General features: G+C 39.6%; 1 protein-coding gene across 1 annotated transcript in view; it reads right to left on the bottom strand.

The window, feature by feature from the left end:
- Positions 1-21240, bottom strand: part of negr1 (neuronal growth regulator 1) — a 154572-nt gene that overhangs the window by 42135 nt on the left and 91197 nt on the right. The window contains exons 5-6 of the mRNA XM_036570697.1: positions 10306-10426; positions 2342-2493 (exon numbers count right to left, since the gene is read on the bottom strand). Of these exons, the coding sequence (XP_036426590.1) occupies positions 2342-2493; positions 10306-10426 (273 nt within the window). The remainder of the gene's footprint in view (positions 1-2341; positions 2494-10305; positions 10427-21240) is intronic.

The following is a 21240-nucleotide window of genomic DNA, read 5'->3' as shown; positions in this document are numbered from 1 at the left end:
AATATAATATCACACACTTCCAATTAGGCAAAGCCAATTATGCTGTCTTAGGCCAGGCATATGCTACATAACTTAAAAATTATGGGAACTTGAGTCTTTAAAAGAATTTCATGTCTTTTTGTCCTAAGGGTGCACAAACTAGACGATTATGCAAAGAGATGGCACACACAGAGTTTTGGCTACAAATAAGCACTCAAAATCCTACGACACAAAGAAAGCTAAACTGGACCGGATAAATATGGGGCTGGGAAATATGGATATCATTCTATTCCACAGTGAGAGATGTAGGAGCATTTTACTACTGGCAAGCTGACCTGATATTGTAAAATGAGCACTGTGAAGATCTGGTTATTATAAAGGCAGTATTATACGAGCAGCTCCTTCATTTCCAGCAATACACGTCCCTTTGCATGCTTTTATAGCTTTCTCATTGGCTGTTGCCTGAATTAGTTGGGCAATTACACTGCTGATTATTTCACACTATAGGATTTGTTTTTAGTCTTAAAAATAACAAATACAGTTTGAAAATATCAGGAGGCCTCCAATCACTCCAGAGCTTGACCGGAATGATAAAGATGGGCTTGTTTCCCCTTTTGAACTATCAGATCATCTACATCAACCCTGGTCCTGGAGAGCTACCATCCTGTGGACCTCCCACACCTGTTTCACCTAATTAACTTCCTCAGAAGTCCCTGACTGGCCAGAGCAGATGCATTACAGTAGGTATGTGAAGGAACAGGTTGGAATTAAACCCTGCAGAAAAGGAGATCTCCAGGAGGAGGGTTGGTGACTACTGATCTACACTGCCATTCAATTCCAATGGAGGCTTGCATGGAAATTCAGGCGCAAAAGTTAAAATAGGGCCAAAAACAGACAACAAATTGTTGGGATTTGAACTCACAGTATCCCTACAACAGGACGAAACCTTGCGGCTCCTTCTAAACCTCTCCTTAATGAAACATGCAGTATGCTAGTGTTGTTGACTATATGCTCACAAAATCTTACTGTGATGTAATTTATCATGATAACGATATCATATTGTTCTATCAGCCGCCCCTACGGACCACGGATTACTTTCCCAGTTGCTTGCACAGGCATTTTTGAAAAGGTAACTGGGATAAATTAGGCTGGTTGGCTGTATAGAGGAAGAATTTGCATGTTACAAATATACCAACATGGATTTTACCTCATAGTGGTTCTGCAATTTACACTCAGAACAGCTTCAATCCCTTAAAATCTCAGGTTTATTACATACTAAGGCTTATTATTCAGTACCTACATGGACTACAATGCAAGCTGAGCTGTTCTTAGAATATATAAGTATGTAGTCCTGCCCATTTAAGGGGTTTAACTGATACCAAGCTTGGCATATGACATCAGTGATCCTGAATCAGGTTAGAAATAGCCTACAGTGACAGTATTCCTCATGCTGAGGAGAACATGGACTATTACGCAGCACTTTGATTTGCACTCCAAACCTTGTGTCTAGGTCGAGGCTCTTCATTAAATATTAATGCGTCCCTGGGTCCACCTTTGGTTCATCAATACCTATTGACCGATATTATAATAGCAATTTAGTCACTGGTAATGATGGCTGCCTCTTGGATTTGTAATTTGTGCAAATGTGGCCGTGTGTGTTGTGCAGGAATTGCTTGCCATCTCTCATTAGGAGAACCGTGGAATGGGTTTCCTTTTCATTAGCGTTCATGATAAAGAGTAGGAGAGCAGCTCGGAGGCGAGTGGAGAAAAGACAGAAGACAGAGAAGGGGCAGAAGGGAGAGAAGGGGAGAGGTGAGGAGGAGGAGAAGAAGAAGAAGTCTGCTGGTCTATTCTGGCTTTTTCCTGCATCACAGTCTCTGAGTCCTCAACAGAACGTGAAAGATTTCTCAGGCTCCCTCATCTCTTTGATGTGCTTCATTTAAAACTAGGGGACTCAAGTGGCCCTTCCCATCTGCCAGCTTTAAGGCGATCTGCTTCCTTTTTTTATATAGGTCTGGGTTGATTTGTTTACCTTGTTAGCAGCCCTGCTTTCATTATTGATTCTGAAACCTCCAAATCAAAGAGATGACTAAGGATGTCAAAATGGGTGCACAAAGAAAGCGCTGCGCGTCTCAAAAAAGCTATTCATTTGAAACACCTCGAAATCATACACAAGAGGCACATTTTACCATATACAAAAGACAAAAACAAACAGCGCATTATTTTTTCCTCTCTATCAGATAAATGAGGAGTCACGTATACAGGCAGCTCTGAATGTGGATCGGTTTCCAAATTATCTGCAAAAAAAGCAACTCTGAGCTTAATGAGAGCCAAACAACAGGAAGTAATGCTTGTTACTTACGAATCAGAGGCACACTGGCGTTGGCTGTTCCCAACCTGTTGGCGGCCACACAGGTGTAGTTGCCATAGCGATCCTCTGTCATGTTGCTCACTGTGAGGATTGATCTGGAGCTGAGGTTCTTGATTTCAATGCCAGCTTGACTCTTGCTAAGCCTGGAAACAGCAAACAGCAAACAAAGACAATGTATTAGTGATGAGCCAATGATAACACTAATGAGGGCTGAAACAGTTATTTGACATTACTGATTTCAACAATAATAAATCATAGAGAGTTCCGTTAGTGATTTTTCTTTATGTTTTCAAAGTGACATCATATCGAAAGTGAGTTCACAACTTCACCTGATGGGGGAAGCAATTCACGTATAGTGGCATATCTATGTGAGCAGATAGACAAAGAAAAAGAACAATTTCAGCTGAAAGTTTAAAAGAAGTGAAGCTTGAGGGCATTTTCTTAAAATGAAGGATACATATGCAAGTCTGACTTTATTTTCCATGTAAGCACAATGGGCTGATATCTTCCTGTTTTTCCTTAAATTTCTTGAGAAAGATTGTAAGAAAAAGTCTATGTCAGATTTATGATGTGTTCTTACACTGCAGAAATGTTCGCAGCTTTGTGCTCTAGACTGTGCATACATTCTGTTCTCATCTACACTATATGGACAAAAGTATTGGGACACCTACAAAAGCTTTTATGACATCCCATTCTAAGTCTATGGGCAATAATATGAAGTTGGTTGCCCCTTTGCTGCTATAACAGCTTCCACTCTTCTGGGAAGCTTTCTACAAGATTTTGGAGTGTGTCTGTGGGAATATTTGCCGATTCATCCAGAAGAGCATTTGTGAGGTCAGACACTGATGTTGGATGAGAGGGTCTGGCTCGCAATCTCCGTTCTAGTTCATCCTAAAGTTGTTCGATGGGGTTGAGGTCAGGGCTCTGTGTGGTCTAGTCACGTTCTTCCACACAAAAAAAAACCCAGCCATGCCTTTATGGACCTTGCTTTGTACACTGGGGCTCAGTCATGCTGGAACAGAAAAGGGCCTTCCCCAAACTATTCCCACAAAGTTGGAAGCATACAGTTGTCCAAAATGTCTTGGTCTGCTGAAGCATTAATATTTCCCTTCACTGGAACTAAGGGGTCTAGGTCAACCGCTGAAAAACAACCCCATAGCATTATCCCTCCTCCACCAAACTTTACACTTGGCACAATGCAGTCAGGCAGGTAACGTTCTCCTGGCATTCGCCAAACCCAGACTAGTCCATCAGACTGCCAGATAGAGAAGCATGATTCGTCACCCCACAGTTTCCACTGCTCCAGAGTTCAGTTGCAGCGTGCTTTACACAACACTTCATTTGACGCTTGGCATTGAACTTGGTGACGTAAGGCTTGCATGCAGCTTCAGCTGCCATGAAGCTCCCTGCGCACAGTTTTTGTGCTGATGTAAATGCCAGACAAGGTTTGTAACTCTGCAGTTATTAAGTCAGCAGAGCGTTAGTGATTTTTATGCACTATGTGCCTCAGCACTCGGCGACCTCACTCTGTAACTTTACGTCGCTGAATTGCTGTGGTTCCTAAACACTTTCACTTTTCAATAATACCACTCACAGCTGATCGTGGAATATCTAGGAGGGAAGAAATTTCACTAACTGAACTGTTGGAGCGGTGGCGTCCTATAACAGTGCCACTCTCAAATTCACTGAGCTCTTTAGAATGACCCATTCTTTCACAAATGTCTGTAAAGGCAGACTGCATGGCTGGGTGCCTTATTTTATACACCTGTGGCAATGATGCTGAATGAAGCACCTGAATTCAATGATTAAGAGGTCCATATAGTGTATGGACAAGTTTCATATAAGAAAACACTGGTGAATGTATGAATCTTCATGAAAACTGCGTAAGTGAGTTTTAAGAAAAAAATTCTTCTTAAGAAAGGTTTGTGAATGAGGCCCGGTGTTATGGCAGTTTTTCATCCATGCTGGTGTTCTGACAAACCAAACTACTCCTTGAGGACGTGCAGCACGTACCGTAAGTGATTTCTCAGAATGAGCTAATGTTACCCTTACAAAAACACTAAAGCTTATCGTGCTATATTACTAACTAAATAGTCACTGGAATTTTCTAAGCCATATCAGTTACCGTTAATTAGAAATATCAGCTGCTACTTCAAAAAACTACTGAACATTCAGCAGCTGGTCCTGCCACAGAGTTACATACATTAGCTGGCTAACTATGTAAAACTGGTCAATTAGCTTAAAAAACAAACAGATTTGTAAACATAGTTTTCACATGAAAAAAATGCCATCCGCTGGTCTCAGAATCTGTTCAGATACACCACATCTACTGAACCAGCACATTAAAATGTTACACTGATTAAATGATGCTGCTGCCTGAAGAGCTATAACATTAACCTACATATTTATTTTCACTTATTTTAGCTATTGTTTATTACTTTCTGTAGCTGAAAAATATAGACAGGCTTAAACAAAGCAGCATGCATTTTTGAGTGGTGGTAATTCATCTCTTGGTGAACAGTACTTTAGTTTGTCAGAAGATGGCAAACATTTTACTGTTACAGCTCTTCACATTTACAGGTCACATTTAAGCCTATTGATTGACTACTTGTTGATTAATTCATGAATAATGGAATATCAAAATATTATTATTTTCAGCCCTAATACTAATATGCAGCCAAGATACTCTGTGTGTGTAATACTAATGCTCATATTACTACTAATATGCAGCTAGGATGCTCTGTGGGTATAATACTAATGCTTATACTACTACTAATATGCAGCTAGGATGCTCTGTGGGTATAATACTAATGCTTATACTACTACTAATATGCAGCTAGGATGCTCTGTGGGTATAATACTAATGCTTATACTACTACTAATATGCAGCTAGAATGCTCTCCCTGAAGTCTCAATAATCAAGAACAATGAGGCCATCTGCACACCAAGTTCATGTCAGATTGTTTTTTTATGTACAATCATTAAGAAGCATTTGCATATTCATATGCATGGTCCACATCGTGTCCTATAAGCTGCTTTCAGGGGCTTTTTCATATTTTATGTACTTTCATCTATTTTTCATCTTATATTCTACCCAGTTTATTCGTCTCCTGTTACCAGTCCCTTTGGGGCGGGCAGACCACACAACTACCGTCACGCATGAAAAGCGCACTTGGACGAGAATGCCAATCACTCAACTATACCACATGGCTGTGAAGACGTCCTGATTGAATCAGTACATTGCTCTGGATTAGACACAGAGAGTAATCCTTCCATCCAATCCTTACTCAATGGGAACTTAGCCAATTGGGTTTCCCAGAGATTCACAGCCAACTGAGAATTAGATGTTTTTGGCTGTGTGATGCTCACTAGCAACATCACTCTAATTCTAAAAAAAAAACAGATAAACATCTTCAATATTTCTAATTTTCCCTCCGTAATCCTGCTGCACAATATGGAAATAAATAGCTGTTTCACTATTCACTGTTGTGCAAAGTGCAGAATAAAAAATGAAATACTACAAATCCATTTACCAATTGGGACAGTAGGTAAAATGCAAATAAAAACAGAAAGCAGTCATTTATACATCTAATTTAACCTGCATTTGAACAATAACAACACAAAAATAAGATATGTATATGGAAAAAGCCAAAAACCACAAATGAATGCCCATGACCTTTGATCCCTGAGATGGCACTGCATTAAAAACCTGCTCACTTCTGTGATGGGTATTATCGCATGGGGCTCCAGAATACTTTGAAAAAACGTCAGTAAACACTGTTGCTGCATCTACAAATGCAAGACTGTACTACGCATAGTGGAAGTCATATGTTGACAACGTCCAGTAATGCTGACCTCGAACTTATCTTAAATGGACTGATGAACTGTGGAAATGTATATTGTGGTCTGAGAAGTCAGTGTTTCTGATTATTAATGGAAGTAATGGACCCAGTGTTCCCTGGGCAAAAGAAAAAAAGGACCATTCAGATTGTTACCAGTGTAAAATTCAAAATGCAGAGTCTGTCATGGCATCAAGGTGTATTAGTGGGTAACTTGCACATTTGTAAAAGCATCATTAATGCTGAACATATTTTGGAGCAACATATGCTGCCTTTTTGGTGGCGTCTTTTTCAGGAACGTATCTGCTTACTTCAACATATCAATTCCAAGTCACATTCTGCAGGGGTTACAAGAGCATGGTTGCATAAACCAAGAGTGCAGGTGCCTGTCTGCAGTCCACAACTGCCTCCCATTAAAAACATGCCTTATTAAGCTCAAAACAACAACAACAAAGGCCCTGTATGGTTGCACAGCTGAAGAACTACAGAAGAATGGCAAAAAATCCGGTTTCAAAACTGGATTAGTTTGTGTCGTTTTATTAAGTGTGGTTAAAAGGAACTGTGATGTAACACAGTGGTAAACATTCTTCTGTCCCAGCTTCTTAGGAATGTGTTGCAGGCATCAAATTTGGAATGAGTGTTTAATTACAAAAAAACAATGAAGTTCACAAGGTTAAACATCACATTGTGTTTTTGTGCTTTTTTGTGTTTTTTCTTCTTTATATGAGTCTACAAAAACAATAACACATATTAAATTTCTTCGGAAGCTCCTTGTAGTGACGCAGGTTTGTTGTGACAGTACCCATTACACACTTCACGCACATTTTTAAAAACATGGGAGCCAGAATAGTCACAGAGTAGTTGCACATGTGTGTGTGATTTGGCTGTATAGCAGAGTGGTTAAGTCACTCACTCCTCAGCGAAGCACGCTGCTCCTAACACTACATTTCCACCAATATAATAATACATGTAATGTAATTTAATCTGTTCTGTCATCACAACCCTTTGTAATGTGTGAACACTCATATCATGATAATGACAAAACGTATAATAAACTGTACAGCCCTACTCAATAATATGAATAGGACAGTCTAATAAGAATGAGGGCACCAATCATAATTCTTTAGGATTCCATTTCTTTACAATCAAATCAGCTGATAACTGATTTTTGGACAGTGTTTCTTAGCCAAAATTTTCAAGCATAACAACACTGTTTATTTACCTGAACCTCGCACTTTGCAGGCTACGAATATTTACTGATATGAAACACAGACTGACTTCATAATTCACACCATAAAATCATTACACAGATGATGCAAAATCAAAATAAACTGATCAATGGATGACTGTGTGTTATGAGTCAATAACAGCAAATTCTGATCCTGGTCAACTCCAATCATGCGCCCTTGCTAATAAGCTTACATTTATGAGCGCCCTGCAAATGAACTGCAGAGATACAAATGCAGTAGTACAACAAAGCCTGCAAAAGCCACTGATGTGGAGAGAGATCTCTTGAATCCACAGTCGTTGGGTTGTCATCTGTATCATACAAGGATTACATGTCTGACAAGCTCTGAAGCTAAGGTGAAACGTGCAGAGGGTGGAACTCCCCTGCCCTCACAGTGCAGTTGCTCCCTAAACACATTTGAATTGATGGACTATCCATGTTCCTCTCTGAGCTGAGGAGATGCGCCTGACCTTATGTCCAGCAAATCTCTAAGCAGCTGTTGTTTGCTCTCCTACTGAGATTTGCTCAAATGTTAGCAAAAGGTTTTGCAGGGACGATCACTGCAAGACAGAACGGATGCTACTCATTCTTAACAACACAACAGCAACAAAAAAATAACACAACAACCAGAGTGACATGTGCAAAACTTAAAGTTGCCAGGATCAATTATTTGGTAGTTAAATGTTACAACATAGAAACCCTGCCTACTCAAGTTTGTCCTTTGTAATTCTGGGGCTTTGTAATTCTAAAAGACCTTTTTATCCACTTAGATTATCATACAGAGTTTAACAATGTACCTACAATCTATTTTAATACTATACACTGATGAGCCAAAACATTACGACCACTCACAGATTTATGTTAATTATCTCATAACAACAGTTCATGCCGAGGTCTGGGATATATTAAATATATAAGAGAAATACATAAGTGAACAGTTGGTTCTCATAGTTGACATGTTGGATGTGGGAGAAATGGGCAGGCGTGAAGATCTGAGCAACTTTGACAAGGGCCAAATTGTTACAGCCAGAAGACTGGGTTGGAGACTCTCCAAAACAGCAAGGCCTCTGGGGTGCTCCCACTCAGCAATGGTGAATACCTGCCGACAGTGATCTGCAGAGGGACAAACCACGAACTGGCGACAGAGTATTGGGCACCCAAGGCTCAGGATGTGCAAGGGCAATGAGGGCTATCTCATCTGGTCCAAACAGACAGAAGGGCTACTGTGGCACAAGTCACGGGAATTTTGGACACACAGTGAATCGCACCATGCTTCATTCTGGGTCAGAATGCCCACAATAACCGCTGTCCACAGTCGAAAGCACCTACACTGGACAAGCGTCAGAACTAAACCTGGAGCAATAGTTCGCCTGGTTCGATGAGGCACATTTTCTTTTACAGGGTACGTGTGCACTGTCTACCTAGGGAAGTAATGGCGCCAGGATGCACTGTGGAAAGAAGACAAGCCTGTAGAGTGAGTGTGATGCTCTGGGCAATGCTCTGCTGGGAAACTCTGGCTCTGTTCCTCCCACTTAAAATTTGACAAGTTTCTCCCACTTAAACATTGTTATGGACTGGGTACACCCCTTCATGGCCATGGTGCTCGTTGACAGCAGGGTCCTCTTTCAGCAGGATGATGCTCCCTGGTTTGAGGAAGATGATGAAGAGTTCAGGGTGTTGCTGTGGCCTCCAAATTCCCCAGATCTCAATCTGATCAAGGATCTGTGGGATGCTCTGGAAAAACAAGTCTGATCTGTGTAGCTCCACCTCGCAACATGTGAGAGGATCTGCTGCTAACGTCTTGGTGCCAGATATCACCTCCATAGGTCCCGTAGAGTCCATGCCTTGGCGGCTGTTTTGGTGGCATACAGATGACCAACAGCATATTAGGCAATTGGTCATAGTGTTTTGGCTATCAGTGTATATTAAACACAACACCATTCACTACCTTTAAAGGTATCAACAAAGCAAAGAGTATGTGCAGGTTATTATTTAAAGCCTGCAACATTAATACTATAGCATGCATTCCATGGTTTTCATGAGAAAACAAGAAAGAAAAAAAGCTGATGGTTTATAAAGAATAACAAATGTAAAGTCTGAAATTAGGCAAACCCTAGAACCAATGCCAATGCCTCCTTAGCAATTTGAATAAATTGAGTGAAGCCTATAATTACAATTAGCACAGTGTGAACTGCTGATTCAGATCGTACTCAGAAAGAGTGGGTAAATGATGGGTAATGGGGTAATTTGGTATTTAAATTCAAGAACCACCACTTGAGCCGACACTGATTGATGCAGAAACTGGAAATGCTCTTTACTGGTGGTGAGGTTATGCAAACATTTAATTAAAATTCAAGGTTGAGCCTTATAGTGTAAGATTTCTCAATACTGGCTTTCACCACTTCATAGCGTGACTTCTGAGATTAGCTGAATGATGATGCTATGAGTTATAAATAATCATGCTGAATTTTAGATGTGCAGGAATGCAGTGAACATACAGAATGCATGTGCTCTTGAGACTGAAAGCATGAATATTGAATATGAATAATCATCCAAAAGATCAGTGAATGGAAGTGTTTTACTCCCATGCTTCCCTGCAGCAATAAAGCAAAAAAAATCTCTTATCTGGATCCCCTGTTCACCTACTCGTATGGCCTGAATATTTACAGGAATTTAGATTGTATCGCTGGCCTACTATCCTCAAAGGCACACTTTACTCAACAGAGGAACCAGCTGACATAAATCTTCATTGCAGCATGCAGCTTGAATCAAGGATGAACTGACTTATATAATGCATAATAATGTAAGATGAGTAAATGTTTATCAACTCAGTGCAAAAAATAAGAGATAAAAGCCAGGCTTTTTATCATCCTGCCTTTGGGTCCTACCTCTTTTCCCCCTTGTACCACTCAAAGACTGGAGCTGGGACAGCAGCTGCCTCGCACCTCAGCAGCGCCGTGTAACCAGGCCGGACCCCATGACTCTTCATCTCATGAATGGACGGCGGAACTGAAAAGAAAGCCAACAAATGTAACATATTAGGCTTGAGGCGACTGACAGTATTGTGATAAAATCTTGAACTGCATTTATTGAGATGCCTAAGGGCGATTTAAATGTAAGAAAATGTGTTGTCCGCAGGTTTACAATGCAGTAGTCATATATCTTCTCTGGATATGTTTCCTGGCTTCGGAACAGAATATATATAACCATGGTCAGGCTTGCCAGCTTTCCAAAAACAGAACATCATCCTTCATGAAATGAAGGTGGACTTAAATTATTTGGATGTTGTGTTTACATCAAAGTTGCTAAAAAACAAAAACAGACAATGTAGTAAAACCCAGTTTAATGCACTAATAAAAATAGGCTAAAGTAACAACAGCCTGTAGGCCAACTTAATATGGTCAGCCTTGGTCATTTTATCATTTTAAAGCAATACTATGCAAGTTTTGGGACGTTGGAGACCTCTCTGGTGGAAATTGTAAGCAACATGTGGCAAGAACAATTTGTACCATAGTTGTGCTTTGGGCCTCTTCCCCAAGCAGAAGAAAAAGTGTGTTAAAAAAGTATTCAAAGAGAATTTGGTGAAAGATGTGTTCTGAAGATGCAGGTGAACGATCTACTGTCATCCCATCTTCATCAGTATAATGGTGATTTTGCATTTGAGGCCAAAATATTGAGCTGGACCTTCTTTTAGCCTGTTCAGGTGCTGTTAATACATAAAGAGATGCATGACTTGGTCCGAAAAACATTTTCTTCCTGACTCAGTAAAGCTACTTCTTTCATTTTTAACAAAACCTACAGCAAGGTCTACCAAACTACAACAAGAAAAACGTAGCTTGTAAGATTATTTTCGCCAGTTTAATCATGCTTCTCTGAGTTACCACCTGACCATCTGTGCCGAAACAGGTTACTAAAGACTAATCACACCACTATTTTCCCATGTACCCTCAAAATATGCTCAGATGGTAGCTCACTTGCAATATCGACCATCGTGGGAAAGCGGCCCTTTTTTTGTTTTGGAAATGCTCTCTCTCACTGGCCCCCCCACTGTGACACCCCTAGGGCGCACGATTGGATGACGATATACTGTGATCTCACAAACCTTTAACACTGTGAATACAACTGCAAGTTGCTCTGAAAAGAGAATCTGCTGAATGTAAATGTACATGATGTACAATGATAACTTCACCTGCATTCACCATCATAACCCTCATATGATTTAAACAGCAAGTATGAATCAGTGGCAATTATAAGAACATAGCACTTTTAGAACAACATCTCAAACCCCACTGGAAGCTGGCAACAGTTCACTATAAGTTAGGGAATGTACTAAATTGGGAAACTAATTTTTCCGCTGTTATCTGCTCTGAAGAGAAAAGCTACAAGTGAATAACAATAACAGTCTGAGTACTTTGGACTGGTCAAGGCGTAAGAAAAAATGTTACCAGCGCAGTGCTGAGAAATACTATTCATCCCGAGGGTTAGAAAAAGGAAATGAATTGCACAGTGATAAACTGCTTAATGGAAGTTCAAAGGCTGAATAGCAGAGGCAGGTTCTGTGAATATAAAATGAGGGTTCTTTCATGTTCTCGAACATTGTGCAAGTCTCTTTGCTAGTGTCAGAGAGCCAGCTGTAACTAGGGGCCACTTCATTTCAAGCTGCCAGAGAAGAAAAAAAAAAGAGACAGGTTTTCACATACACGTGAAATCATTTCTTTAGTAAGTCAGCTTGATTTATTCAACAGAACAAAAACAGGCACATTTCAGTGCATTAATTACATAAATCTTTGCTGGACATGAAAATTTCTGCAGCCTGAATGAACAGAAAACATCAACTTTAAACCTCAGAACAGCATTTTCTACAGCGATAATGGCCCTGGGAGAGAAAAAAATGATTCAAGAGTCCGTACTTCCGAGCCACACGAATACAGTGCAGAACAGAAAGATGAACAAAAAATAGAAGAGCAGAAAATAACTGGCACGATTCTACTTCCTTCAGGAGGGTGATCCACTTATGTCTTTCTGGCTAGCGTTAAATTGCTTGCTATGTCTGAATTTGAGTGGGGGTGCATTTATATTCCAGACAGCCTACTGTTTGAAAATCACCTGCAAGTCATTGAGGTGCAAAGCTGTGTTCGCGTGATATTTTTTTTTCTTCCTCAATTTGGTTTTTGAAATTCCTCCCCACAACTTCACAGCCGAAACTGAGGATACCAAGCTAAAAGCTACTGCCGCGCCTACTTAACATCTGATTCTCAAAAAGAATCTCCCTGGGCCTTCCCACTGACGCCGAACAAACATCTTGTTATGCTCATGTTATAAGAGTTCCTACTGGTCTGATGTTTCTCTGTTATATGGTGAAGCGACAGAGATTTCAAGCAAAAGCGGCTTGCGGCATGCCATCTATTTGCAGTTTAAAATGTCATCCATCTCAGAAAACTGTTTCAGAATAAACATTCCACTGCTTAAACTCTGTTGCTACGCTCTCCCTTTGCCACTTAAAACGCCGTGCCATTTTTACATTGAAAGTGTTTAAATGCCTCCCTCGCTTCTCTCGTTCTGCTCAAGCCTCCATCTGAGACTGAAAGCCCGTTTAAACAGATTATTTTTATTATTTCTCCACTGCATGCTCTCCAGGGAAAGCTTGAAAATAGCAGTACGACAGATGAACACAGCATGAATGCAGAGTTTTGCCATATGTATGAGGAGTTTCTACTCTTTTAAAAAAAGCGGCAATTGATGGCTACGGCCTGTGTGACATACAGCACAGTCGCCAGCCCATTTAAAACTCATGAAGCGTTACATAATCTCAACAGGGCTTAACAGGGCAGAAAGGGAGTAAACTGTTTATGTACTAGTCTCAGATTTATGGATAAAAGAACAGATTAAAGGAATGCTTTGTGGACTTATTTGCGACCGTTGATGTGAACATAATGAAAATTCAAAAGTACATAATGCATCAGAGGCTTTCGCTGACAGCTCCCTGACAAATGTTGCAGTTTGCACACTACAACATTAAGGTGGGCAAGATGTGGATGCAACCCAGTGCAATAGCAATGCAATGTGAGGAAATCCAAGGTGTTACATTCTGACATTTAAAAAGCTTCCTGAAAAACAGTTCTGGTCTTTGTTGCTTGGCACTGTAATCTGCACAAAACATAATGTATAATTAACCTTCCTCATAACACAGTTTAAGATTTTATAAAGTTAGAGTAACTGTGAAAATGGCCAGGTTTTAACACTCGCTTTGTAAAAAAAATTGCACCAGAAATGCCTGTTACAATGAAATATACAGTCCTATGCAAAAGTTTGTGCACTCCTGGACAAATTTCATGTTCTATTGATTTTCTAAGTGAAATTAAGTTAACACACTTCTACAGAGAACACACTTCTGCACATTTTAATGCTCAATTACTTTTTATTTGCAGAACTTACATTAGGAGAAAAAATGGCCGGGGCAAAAGTGTATGCACATTTTGTATTTATGTCTTATTTTTTTCTAATATGTTAAACTCAGTAAATAAATAGAAATTGTGCACTAAAAGTTAGAGGAAAACGTCATATTTAAGTGTGTTCTCTCGACAAAATGTGTAATTTGACCAGGGATGTTCAAACCCTCACATACACTGATATATTTTTAAAGAACGAATAAATGTTTGTACAAACCAATAAATGTTTGTGCTATGCCTGATTTTACTTTACATCAAGGGTCTCTAACCTTTTCCTACCATGAGAGCTACTGATATTTTTCCCTTAATTTTTATTAACGGCAAATTTGATGATGTTCAGTTTCAAATCCTGTAAAAACATTTTCCTACTATTCCAATCTCTTATCTTTCATGTTTCTGTCCACAGGCTCTAGCCCTCACATCTCCTCTCTTTCTCGTTGTTTTAAAGCTGAAAGAACAAAAACACTTACAGATGCACTCCAGCAGCAAATACCTGAATAACGCATGACATCATCCGAATTTGCAACAGACGTGGGGTTGTGGCTTATGTACAGAGCAGCGTGATGTGACTTGTACTTACTATTCATAACTCATGAAGTGGTGCTAAAACCTAGAGAAATTGTTATCACATGTAGAGATGAAAACAGCAACAGTCACAGTGGTGTGGGAGATTGTGGGAGATCCCATTTGATTCTCCTGCTCTAGAACAGCAGGAGAGAACTTATTTCAGCATACACAAGCCTATATTGCACATGTTTGAGTCTATGGAGTGCCGAGTTCGGGAGGAAAGGGCAACTGGTAAGCATGGATCCAACAGAATGTAAAATAAAGAATGGAATTTTTCAGTCATGAACTGTTTTGTTTGTGCTGTGAAACAGGTGCAGTTGTAAAAACATGAAGATCTGCCAGTTGTTTGTCATTAGATAGCAATGTTCAATGCAGAAACTTTGTCATTTGTTTTATAAGTAGGCTCGCATTGGGCCAATAGCTGCTAGCATAATGCTAATTTCTGCTAGCCTCCCTATGTTAATTTGTAATGTTGTTAGTGCCAAACCAGAAGTGTTGTATAATCATGCCTGATGCCAATTTTAGCTTATGCACAGATTATGAAGCTTTTAACAGGCATACAAGTAACATATTCTTCATTTTATATGCAGTTTTACTGTAGCTCTTCTGGAAAGGTCTGAATTTGAAGTCTGTTTCTCAATGTTATTGAGCCTATTAGCTATCTACTGACCTCATCTAGTGAGGGCAGACAGCGTCCCAGAGGTAGAATACAGTCCAGTTACTGAGAATATAAAGTGTAAACCGGTTAAAGAGAGTCTGCAACAGTCATTCAACACCTAACACATCACATTTGACAGTGGAGTTCATCTTGAAAATCTGCATGTTGCCAAGAACTGCATTTCTGACTGTTGCATATAAATCTATGTCTCTATCTAGTCTAGGCATTTTCATTACAGTTAATTATGCTTAAATGTCAACTTAAATTTCAGTTCATAAACTTCCTTTGGAATGCGGAAATACAGCTATACTTATTTACCTTGTTCACATATCATGTGATTTAGCTAACATATCAAAAATGTCCATTCAGTTTAGATATCTAGTAGGTCACAGGGAATGGCTAAGTTTAGCAGGCTGGCTAGCTAGGTATCAGTTATCATCCTACATTCAGGTTGCTTCGGTTACCATGCAAATTTATTGTGGAAGTGAACTCACTCATATATTTCAATAATAAACACATGAACTGTCATTTAATATTGATAACATAGAGTGGACTACATATTCAAATGATGCCACCAACATTTAAGTAAATCAGAAAGTCAACAACTGCTATTATTATCATTTGTGGAGTTTCTTGGATGCTTTTATCATAACTTACAGTGCACTGACCGACTGCTGGTACTACAGAGACGGGGTGAGCGGACCCTGTAACATTATGACTTTCCATTGGTTGATTGGGTTTTAGGCTGGACTTGGGGTGCGTTCAAAACAACAGTGTGAAATATGTACACTACATTATTGTACTCTGACATTGTTTATTTAATGGGAGCTGCGTCTGATAGCATAGTCTACATGAACATACTTGTGGAAGCCAGTGGAAGCAGGTCCCATTAGTGCTGAACGATCTGTATCTAACTGCAATTTTTCAACCAATGTTGTGACTGCTGTTTAAATTCTGATTTTCTTTTCTATAACTTAAGGTCCAGCCCTGTTTTTTTTGGTCAAGACAACCAGCATATCAAACGCTGAAAACAGTTTGCCATTTAATTGTTGCCAGTTAGTTGTTGTTGTGTTGTCAAGTGCACAACACATGGGTGTTTGCTTGCTTCTGATTGGTCCAAGTCATGTACAGACAGTTCACATACTACTCACAATGTTACTAGGTTAAAGTTTACCAACTTAAGGCAACATGATAATACAGGCTATAAATAAGATCACAGAAAACAATCAGCCACATGTCCCATAGAACCCGAATGATACAGATTTAAATACACACTGCTTATTGGAGCAAAGATCAACGTTTACTGGACAACATGCTTTAACAATGTAATTTTGGGCCCCACCTGGATGTTCTTCACTGAAGAGTTCTTTTTGCATATGAAAATCATTGCAACGTTTATTGGATTGTAGGCTTTTACAAACATAATTTTGGCAGTTTCTGTATTTGATGACTCTTCTGAATACTGTTGCTGGCTCTTTATAATTCTGAGCTTTTATAGTCTTTTATGGTCTTTTCATTTGGGAAATATTGTGAATAAATTGTAAATATAGCATTTTGAACTCTGTAATTTTCTTTTATTGACTAAGTTAACTTTTAATAGTAAAGCATTTAATATATTTTGTAAGCATGTAATACCTGCAGTTAAGAGCATGTAATATCTACAGTTAAGAGGCAAGGCAAACGCTATGTTCTCCAGCTTTTATTGTAGAGGATTAGCTAGAAAATAGATACACTACCACTCAAAAGTTTGAAATAAATGTTTTCATACTCAATTGACTGCAGCTAAATCTATAAAATTATTATAGAATGCTGGTCTTCACAGTTTTCTAATGATAAGCAGAAAAAATGATTGTAAATCCCTACAATGTCAAGAACAAAGTTATAATAACTTAATACACATAATGCCTCACGTCAAAAGTGGTCATCAAATCTTGAGGCAGATAAATTGACAGAATAGAATTCTGCACAGACAATTACATTATATTTGTTTACCATTTTATAATTTATTATCGCTCCCAAAAATATGACATTTTAATATTGAGCAAAACATCTAAAAATAAGTTTTAGTGTCTAGTTTATACTATTTAAAACATTTTAAGTTATGACTGAATATAAAACAAGATCATATTAAGATGGTTATAAATGATTCCAAACTTCTGAGTGGTAGTTTGAGTACTCAATTTTTTGCCATTAGATTATCGCTACTTGTGCTTCTCCTGTGTCAGAAAGCACCAGCCACCACTGCTGTAGTGTATTACCTCCCTGGCATCCTGCACTGTGGGGTCAAAAGTAAGTGGACAACTGATCTTCACATTTACATAAGCCTGGTGGACATCCCTTTCCAAAACCATTAATATGCGCTTTGCGGCTATAACAGCCTCCACTCTTCTGGGAAGGCTTTCCACAAGATTTTTGAATGTGTCTGTAGGAATTTGAGCTCATTTCATCAAAAGAGCATTTGTGGTATCAGGCACTGATCTTGGATGAGAAGGCCTGGCTGGGTTTGAGGTCAGGGCTCTGAGCAGGCCACTGGAATTCCTCTACACTAAACTCATCAAACCTTGCCTTCATGGAGCTTGCTTTGTGCAGAGGGGGACAGTCATGCAGAACAGGAAAGGGCCTTCCTCAAACTGTTGCCACAAAGATGGACGCACATAAATGTCTAGAATATCTTTGTATCCTGTAGTATTAACATTACCCTTTACTGGAACTAAGGGGGTGGGCCCAAACCCTGAAAAACAGCCCCAGAATAGTATCTCTCCGCCACCAAACTTTACTTTTGGCACTGTGCATTCCAGTAGGTAAAGTTCTTCTGGCATCTGCCTAACCCAGATTTGTCCATCAGACTGCCAGAAAGTAGAACGGAAGATGGATCATTTCAGAGAACATGTTTTGACTGCTCCAGAGTTCAGTGGTGGTATGCTTCACACCATTCCAGCCAACGGGGGGGAGGTCAATGAGGCCTACTGACATACCTGTCCATCCATCCTTCAATCCATTTTAGTATGAATGTAGATATGTATGCATGCATCTATGTATACATATGTATGTAAGTATGAATGTTTATGTATGTATGTACAGTATGAATGAATGAATGAATGACAGGGAAAATTAGTGATTTCCAATATCTCAAAGACTGACAATGAGTTAAGACTGTAGCGATGATGTAGACAACAACTGTAACTGTTAACAACTGTGTTGCACCTTTTACTTGTTGTCACTGAAAAAAACGTCATTCTGCAGCTCATAGTGGTACATGACCAACAGCGGCAACAGCATCATGTCATCAAGGTGGATAAATATCAGAGGCGAGTTTTATCAGTGTTGATTATATATTTAAGGTATTCTTTTCATTTTTTGTTATATAATACTGGACTTTAACAAGAAGATATTTGGCATCCATGGCTCCCAAAATATTAACTTCCAGTTTATTCCACCGCCGTGGTTGTCAACAAAAGTTGGGAATTTGTAACAGACAGTTCCACTGACCACTGTGGTACACTGTGTCACTGCTGGCGGTGGCAGAATTTTCCATCGCTGAGCCATTGAAAAAAAGCAATATCTGTTGACCGCCTACCATTTACTTGCAGCATTAATGCTTCTTGAGTTGTTCATACCTTTAAAATCAATTGCTTTCAGAGATCACAGACAAGTTGTGCATGCTGTGACCACAGTATGTCAGAATATGGCATGCTTAGAATCTTAATCAGCAAAGTGATAAGCCTCTCTTTCACTACCTTTTTGGACAGGCAATTATTTTGACTGTCAGATAAATGTTGGATAATACAGGCAATGTGTGTGTACATTGTGTAGTTTTCTGATATTACTTCATAAAGTGTTTAACTGAATTAATAAAAGTAATCACATTTCCCCTTAATGTCCGCTCTCATTTTTGCAGAGAACAAAATGACTAAATCCTCCCCCTCAAACTGCAATGTGTATTTAAAATGGGTTGCTAAGTAATCATTTTCCTTCGGTCAGACATTTAGATGAGATGAACAGACCTCACAATTGGCTTTTACAAGGAAAAGTTACTGCTGCCATTCACTAGTAATACTGCTGGAGGAAGAGCAGCATAAATCAGTAAAGCAGCATAAATCAGTAAACTCACCCAGCAGCAATCAAAATTCTTACTTTGCTTGCAAAGATTTCTTTGTGAAAAAAACAAGCATTGCTGGCTGTTGTGCTTGAGGTAAAGCAGAGCGAGCTAAACGGCACTGAGTGTGTACTTATTTCAAAAGGCAACAGCACTTTTTCTTGCTTGCGTTTGGTACTGGAGGTGCCATGTACCACCCCCCGCCCCCGCCCGCAACCCGCCACCCGCCACCCGCCACCCGCCACAAGACAGGCCTTGTTTACATCAAACATTTGGCACACTGGGTGACATTTTGGCTGTGGAGGAGTCAAAATATTTAACATCTTTTCTGGCATGCTAATCAGCGTGAGCTTACTTTGCTTAGATTGCGACATCTTTTTTTCAGTGACAGAATTGAAGGATTTCCTGCGAGTGTGTGTAAGAGCACGAACAACACCCATGTGCATCTGCGCAGGCAGTAAATCGAAGTTTAAACCCCTAATGGCTTGAAATACTCCTCAACGCTGAAGAAATGTATGATAATCTCTCATCCATTTGCACTCTCCACGCTTGCATGCAGCGCTGAGGCGGAGGTGAAATCCGCCAGGCGTGAGGGGTGGCAATGGGCTTCTTCAGGTCATTCATCACCGAGATTCGTGCTGTATTGTGAGCTATTGGCAGGTCCTGGCAGAAGCCTAATAGCACAAGGCTAGCTGGCTGTGACAGATATCCAGACAGTTAACTCCCAATTTCTATCAAACCCGTGTATCTGTCGGCGCTAAGGGATGATCCACTTAATTACTAACTGAATTAGCAACAACAATGCGAGGGGGAGAAAAAAAAAGAGGCTATTGTGACAATTGCCACAACAACACTTCAAAGAAATAAAAAGCGGCAGAGGCGAGACTGTAGCTTTGCTGGGCTTTGAGGAATGGAAATGGGGATTTAAAACACTCGCCTGGTTTCTGAAGCAAATGCTTCCAATTACGAGACAAATTACTTTGTATGTGGACACATCTGACAACTTAAACCGTAAATGTAAGTGACTAAAATGAGCTAATTACAATAAACATCAGATTTTTAACAAGGAAACAAGAAAAGAAGACCACTTACGCAGAAGAAAACACAAAAGTTCACACAAAGTTTGACTTCTGTTCACTCGTGCTGTATTTTCTTGTCAGGGTAATCCTTTGCTTTTTGCTCTCCGACTTACCCACTGATGCAAAAAAGCACTCGGGAGACACTGAGCTCTTGCACCGAGCTGAGACTCGTGGCAGCATAAAGAGCATGCTTAATAGAGATTATACAGCATCAAAAAAGGATTAAATATTTGTGTACAGTTCGGTAGTCTCCTCAAAAGAGAATACAGCCCCTTTTAACAAATCCAAAGCTATGAATGAGAGGAAAAATTCTGTATTAAATGCAAATTCATTACACAAGTTTTCAGATTCAATTATATTGGTCCTCTAAGGCATCATCACTACCGGCAGCAGGGTCCAGGATTGGCTAATGCAAAGTAGCAGTGTAAAAATCATGAAAGCCCAATAATCCTAGCAATTTACAGGCTCCATAACAGAAGAGTGCAATTGTAAATCATCTGTGAGTTCCTAAGCCCCCACCAGATGGGAGGATCTGGAAATAGCACAGTTGCTGTGAAAAATGTGTGCTGCAGGGCTTACTGTTTGACAAATTTGCCAGTTGCCGCTTGATCACAAATGCAAATTAAACTGACAAGACCAAAAACGCTGCCTGAAAATACCTATGCACACAACACCTTGTGCAATGTTGAAAAATGGGGTTTCCTGCGTCGTTTCTGTTCTCATAGACAAATAAAATGAAAAATATAAGCATCAACAAAAACTCTGCTGAAACATCCCAACAATAGTTCATTTTTTTAGTTACGCATTAATGATATCTTGATCACTCAAGGACAAACGTCCAACTAGGGGTACATCTGTTAGATGTTAATAACTAATATGGTCTGATTATATGCGTGTGCATGGCACGGCCCATTACCGCGTAGCAAAGGTCACTGGTTAAATAGAAATTATATACTAATCCAGTTCTCTTTGTT

The sequence above is a fragment of the Colossoma macropomum genome, unplaced genomic scaffold (assembly GCF_904425465.1).
Source record: "Colossoma macropomum unplaced genomic scaffold, Colossoma_macropomum, whole genome shotgun sequence".
NCBI lineage: Eukaryota > Metazoa > Chordata > Actinopteri > Characiformes > Serrasalmidae > Colossoma > Colossoma macropomum.
Note: the sequence above shows the minus strand (reverse complement) of the source record. Positions and strands in the feature narration are given on the sequence as shown.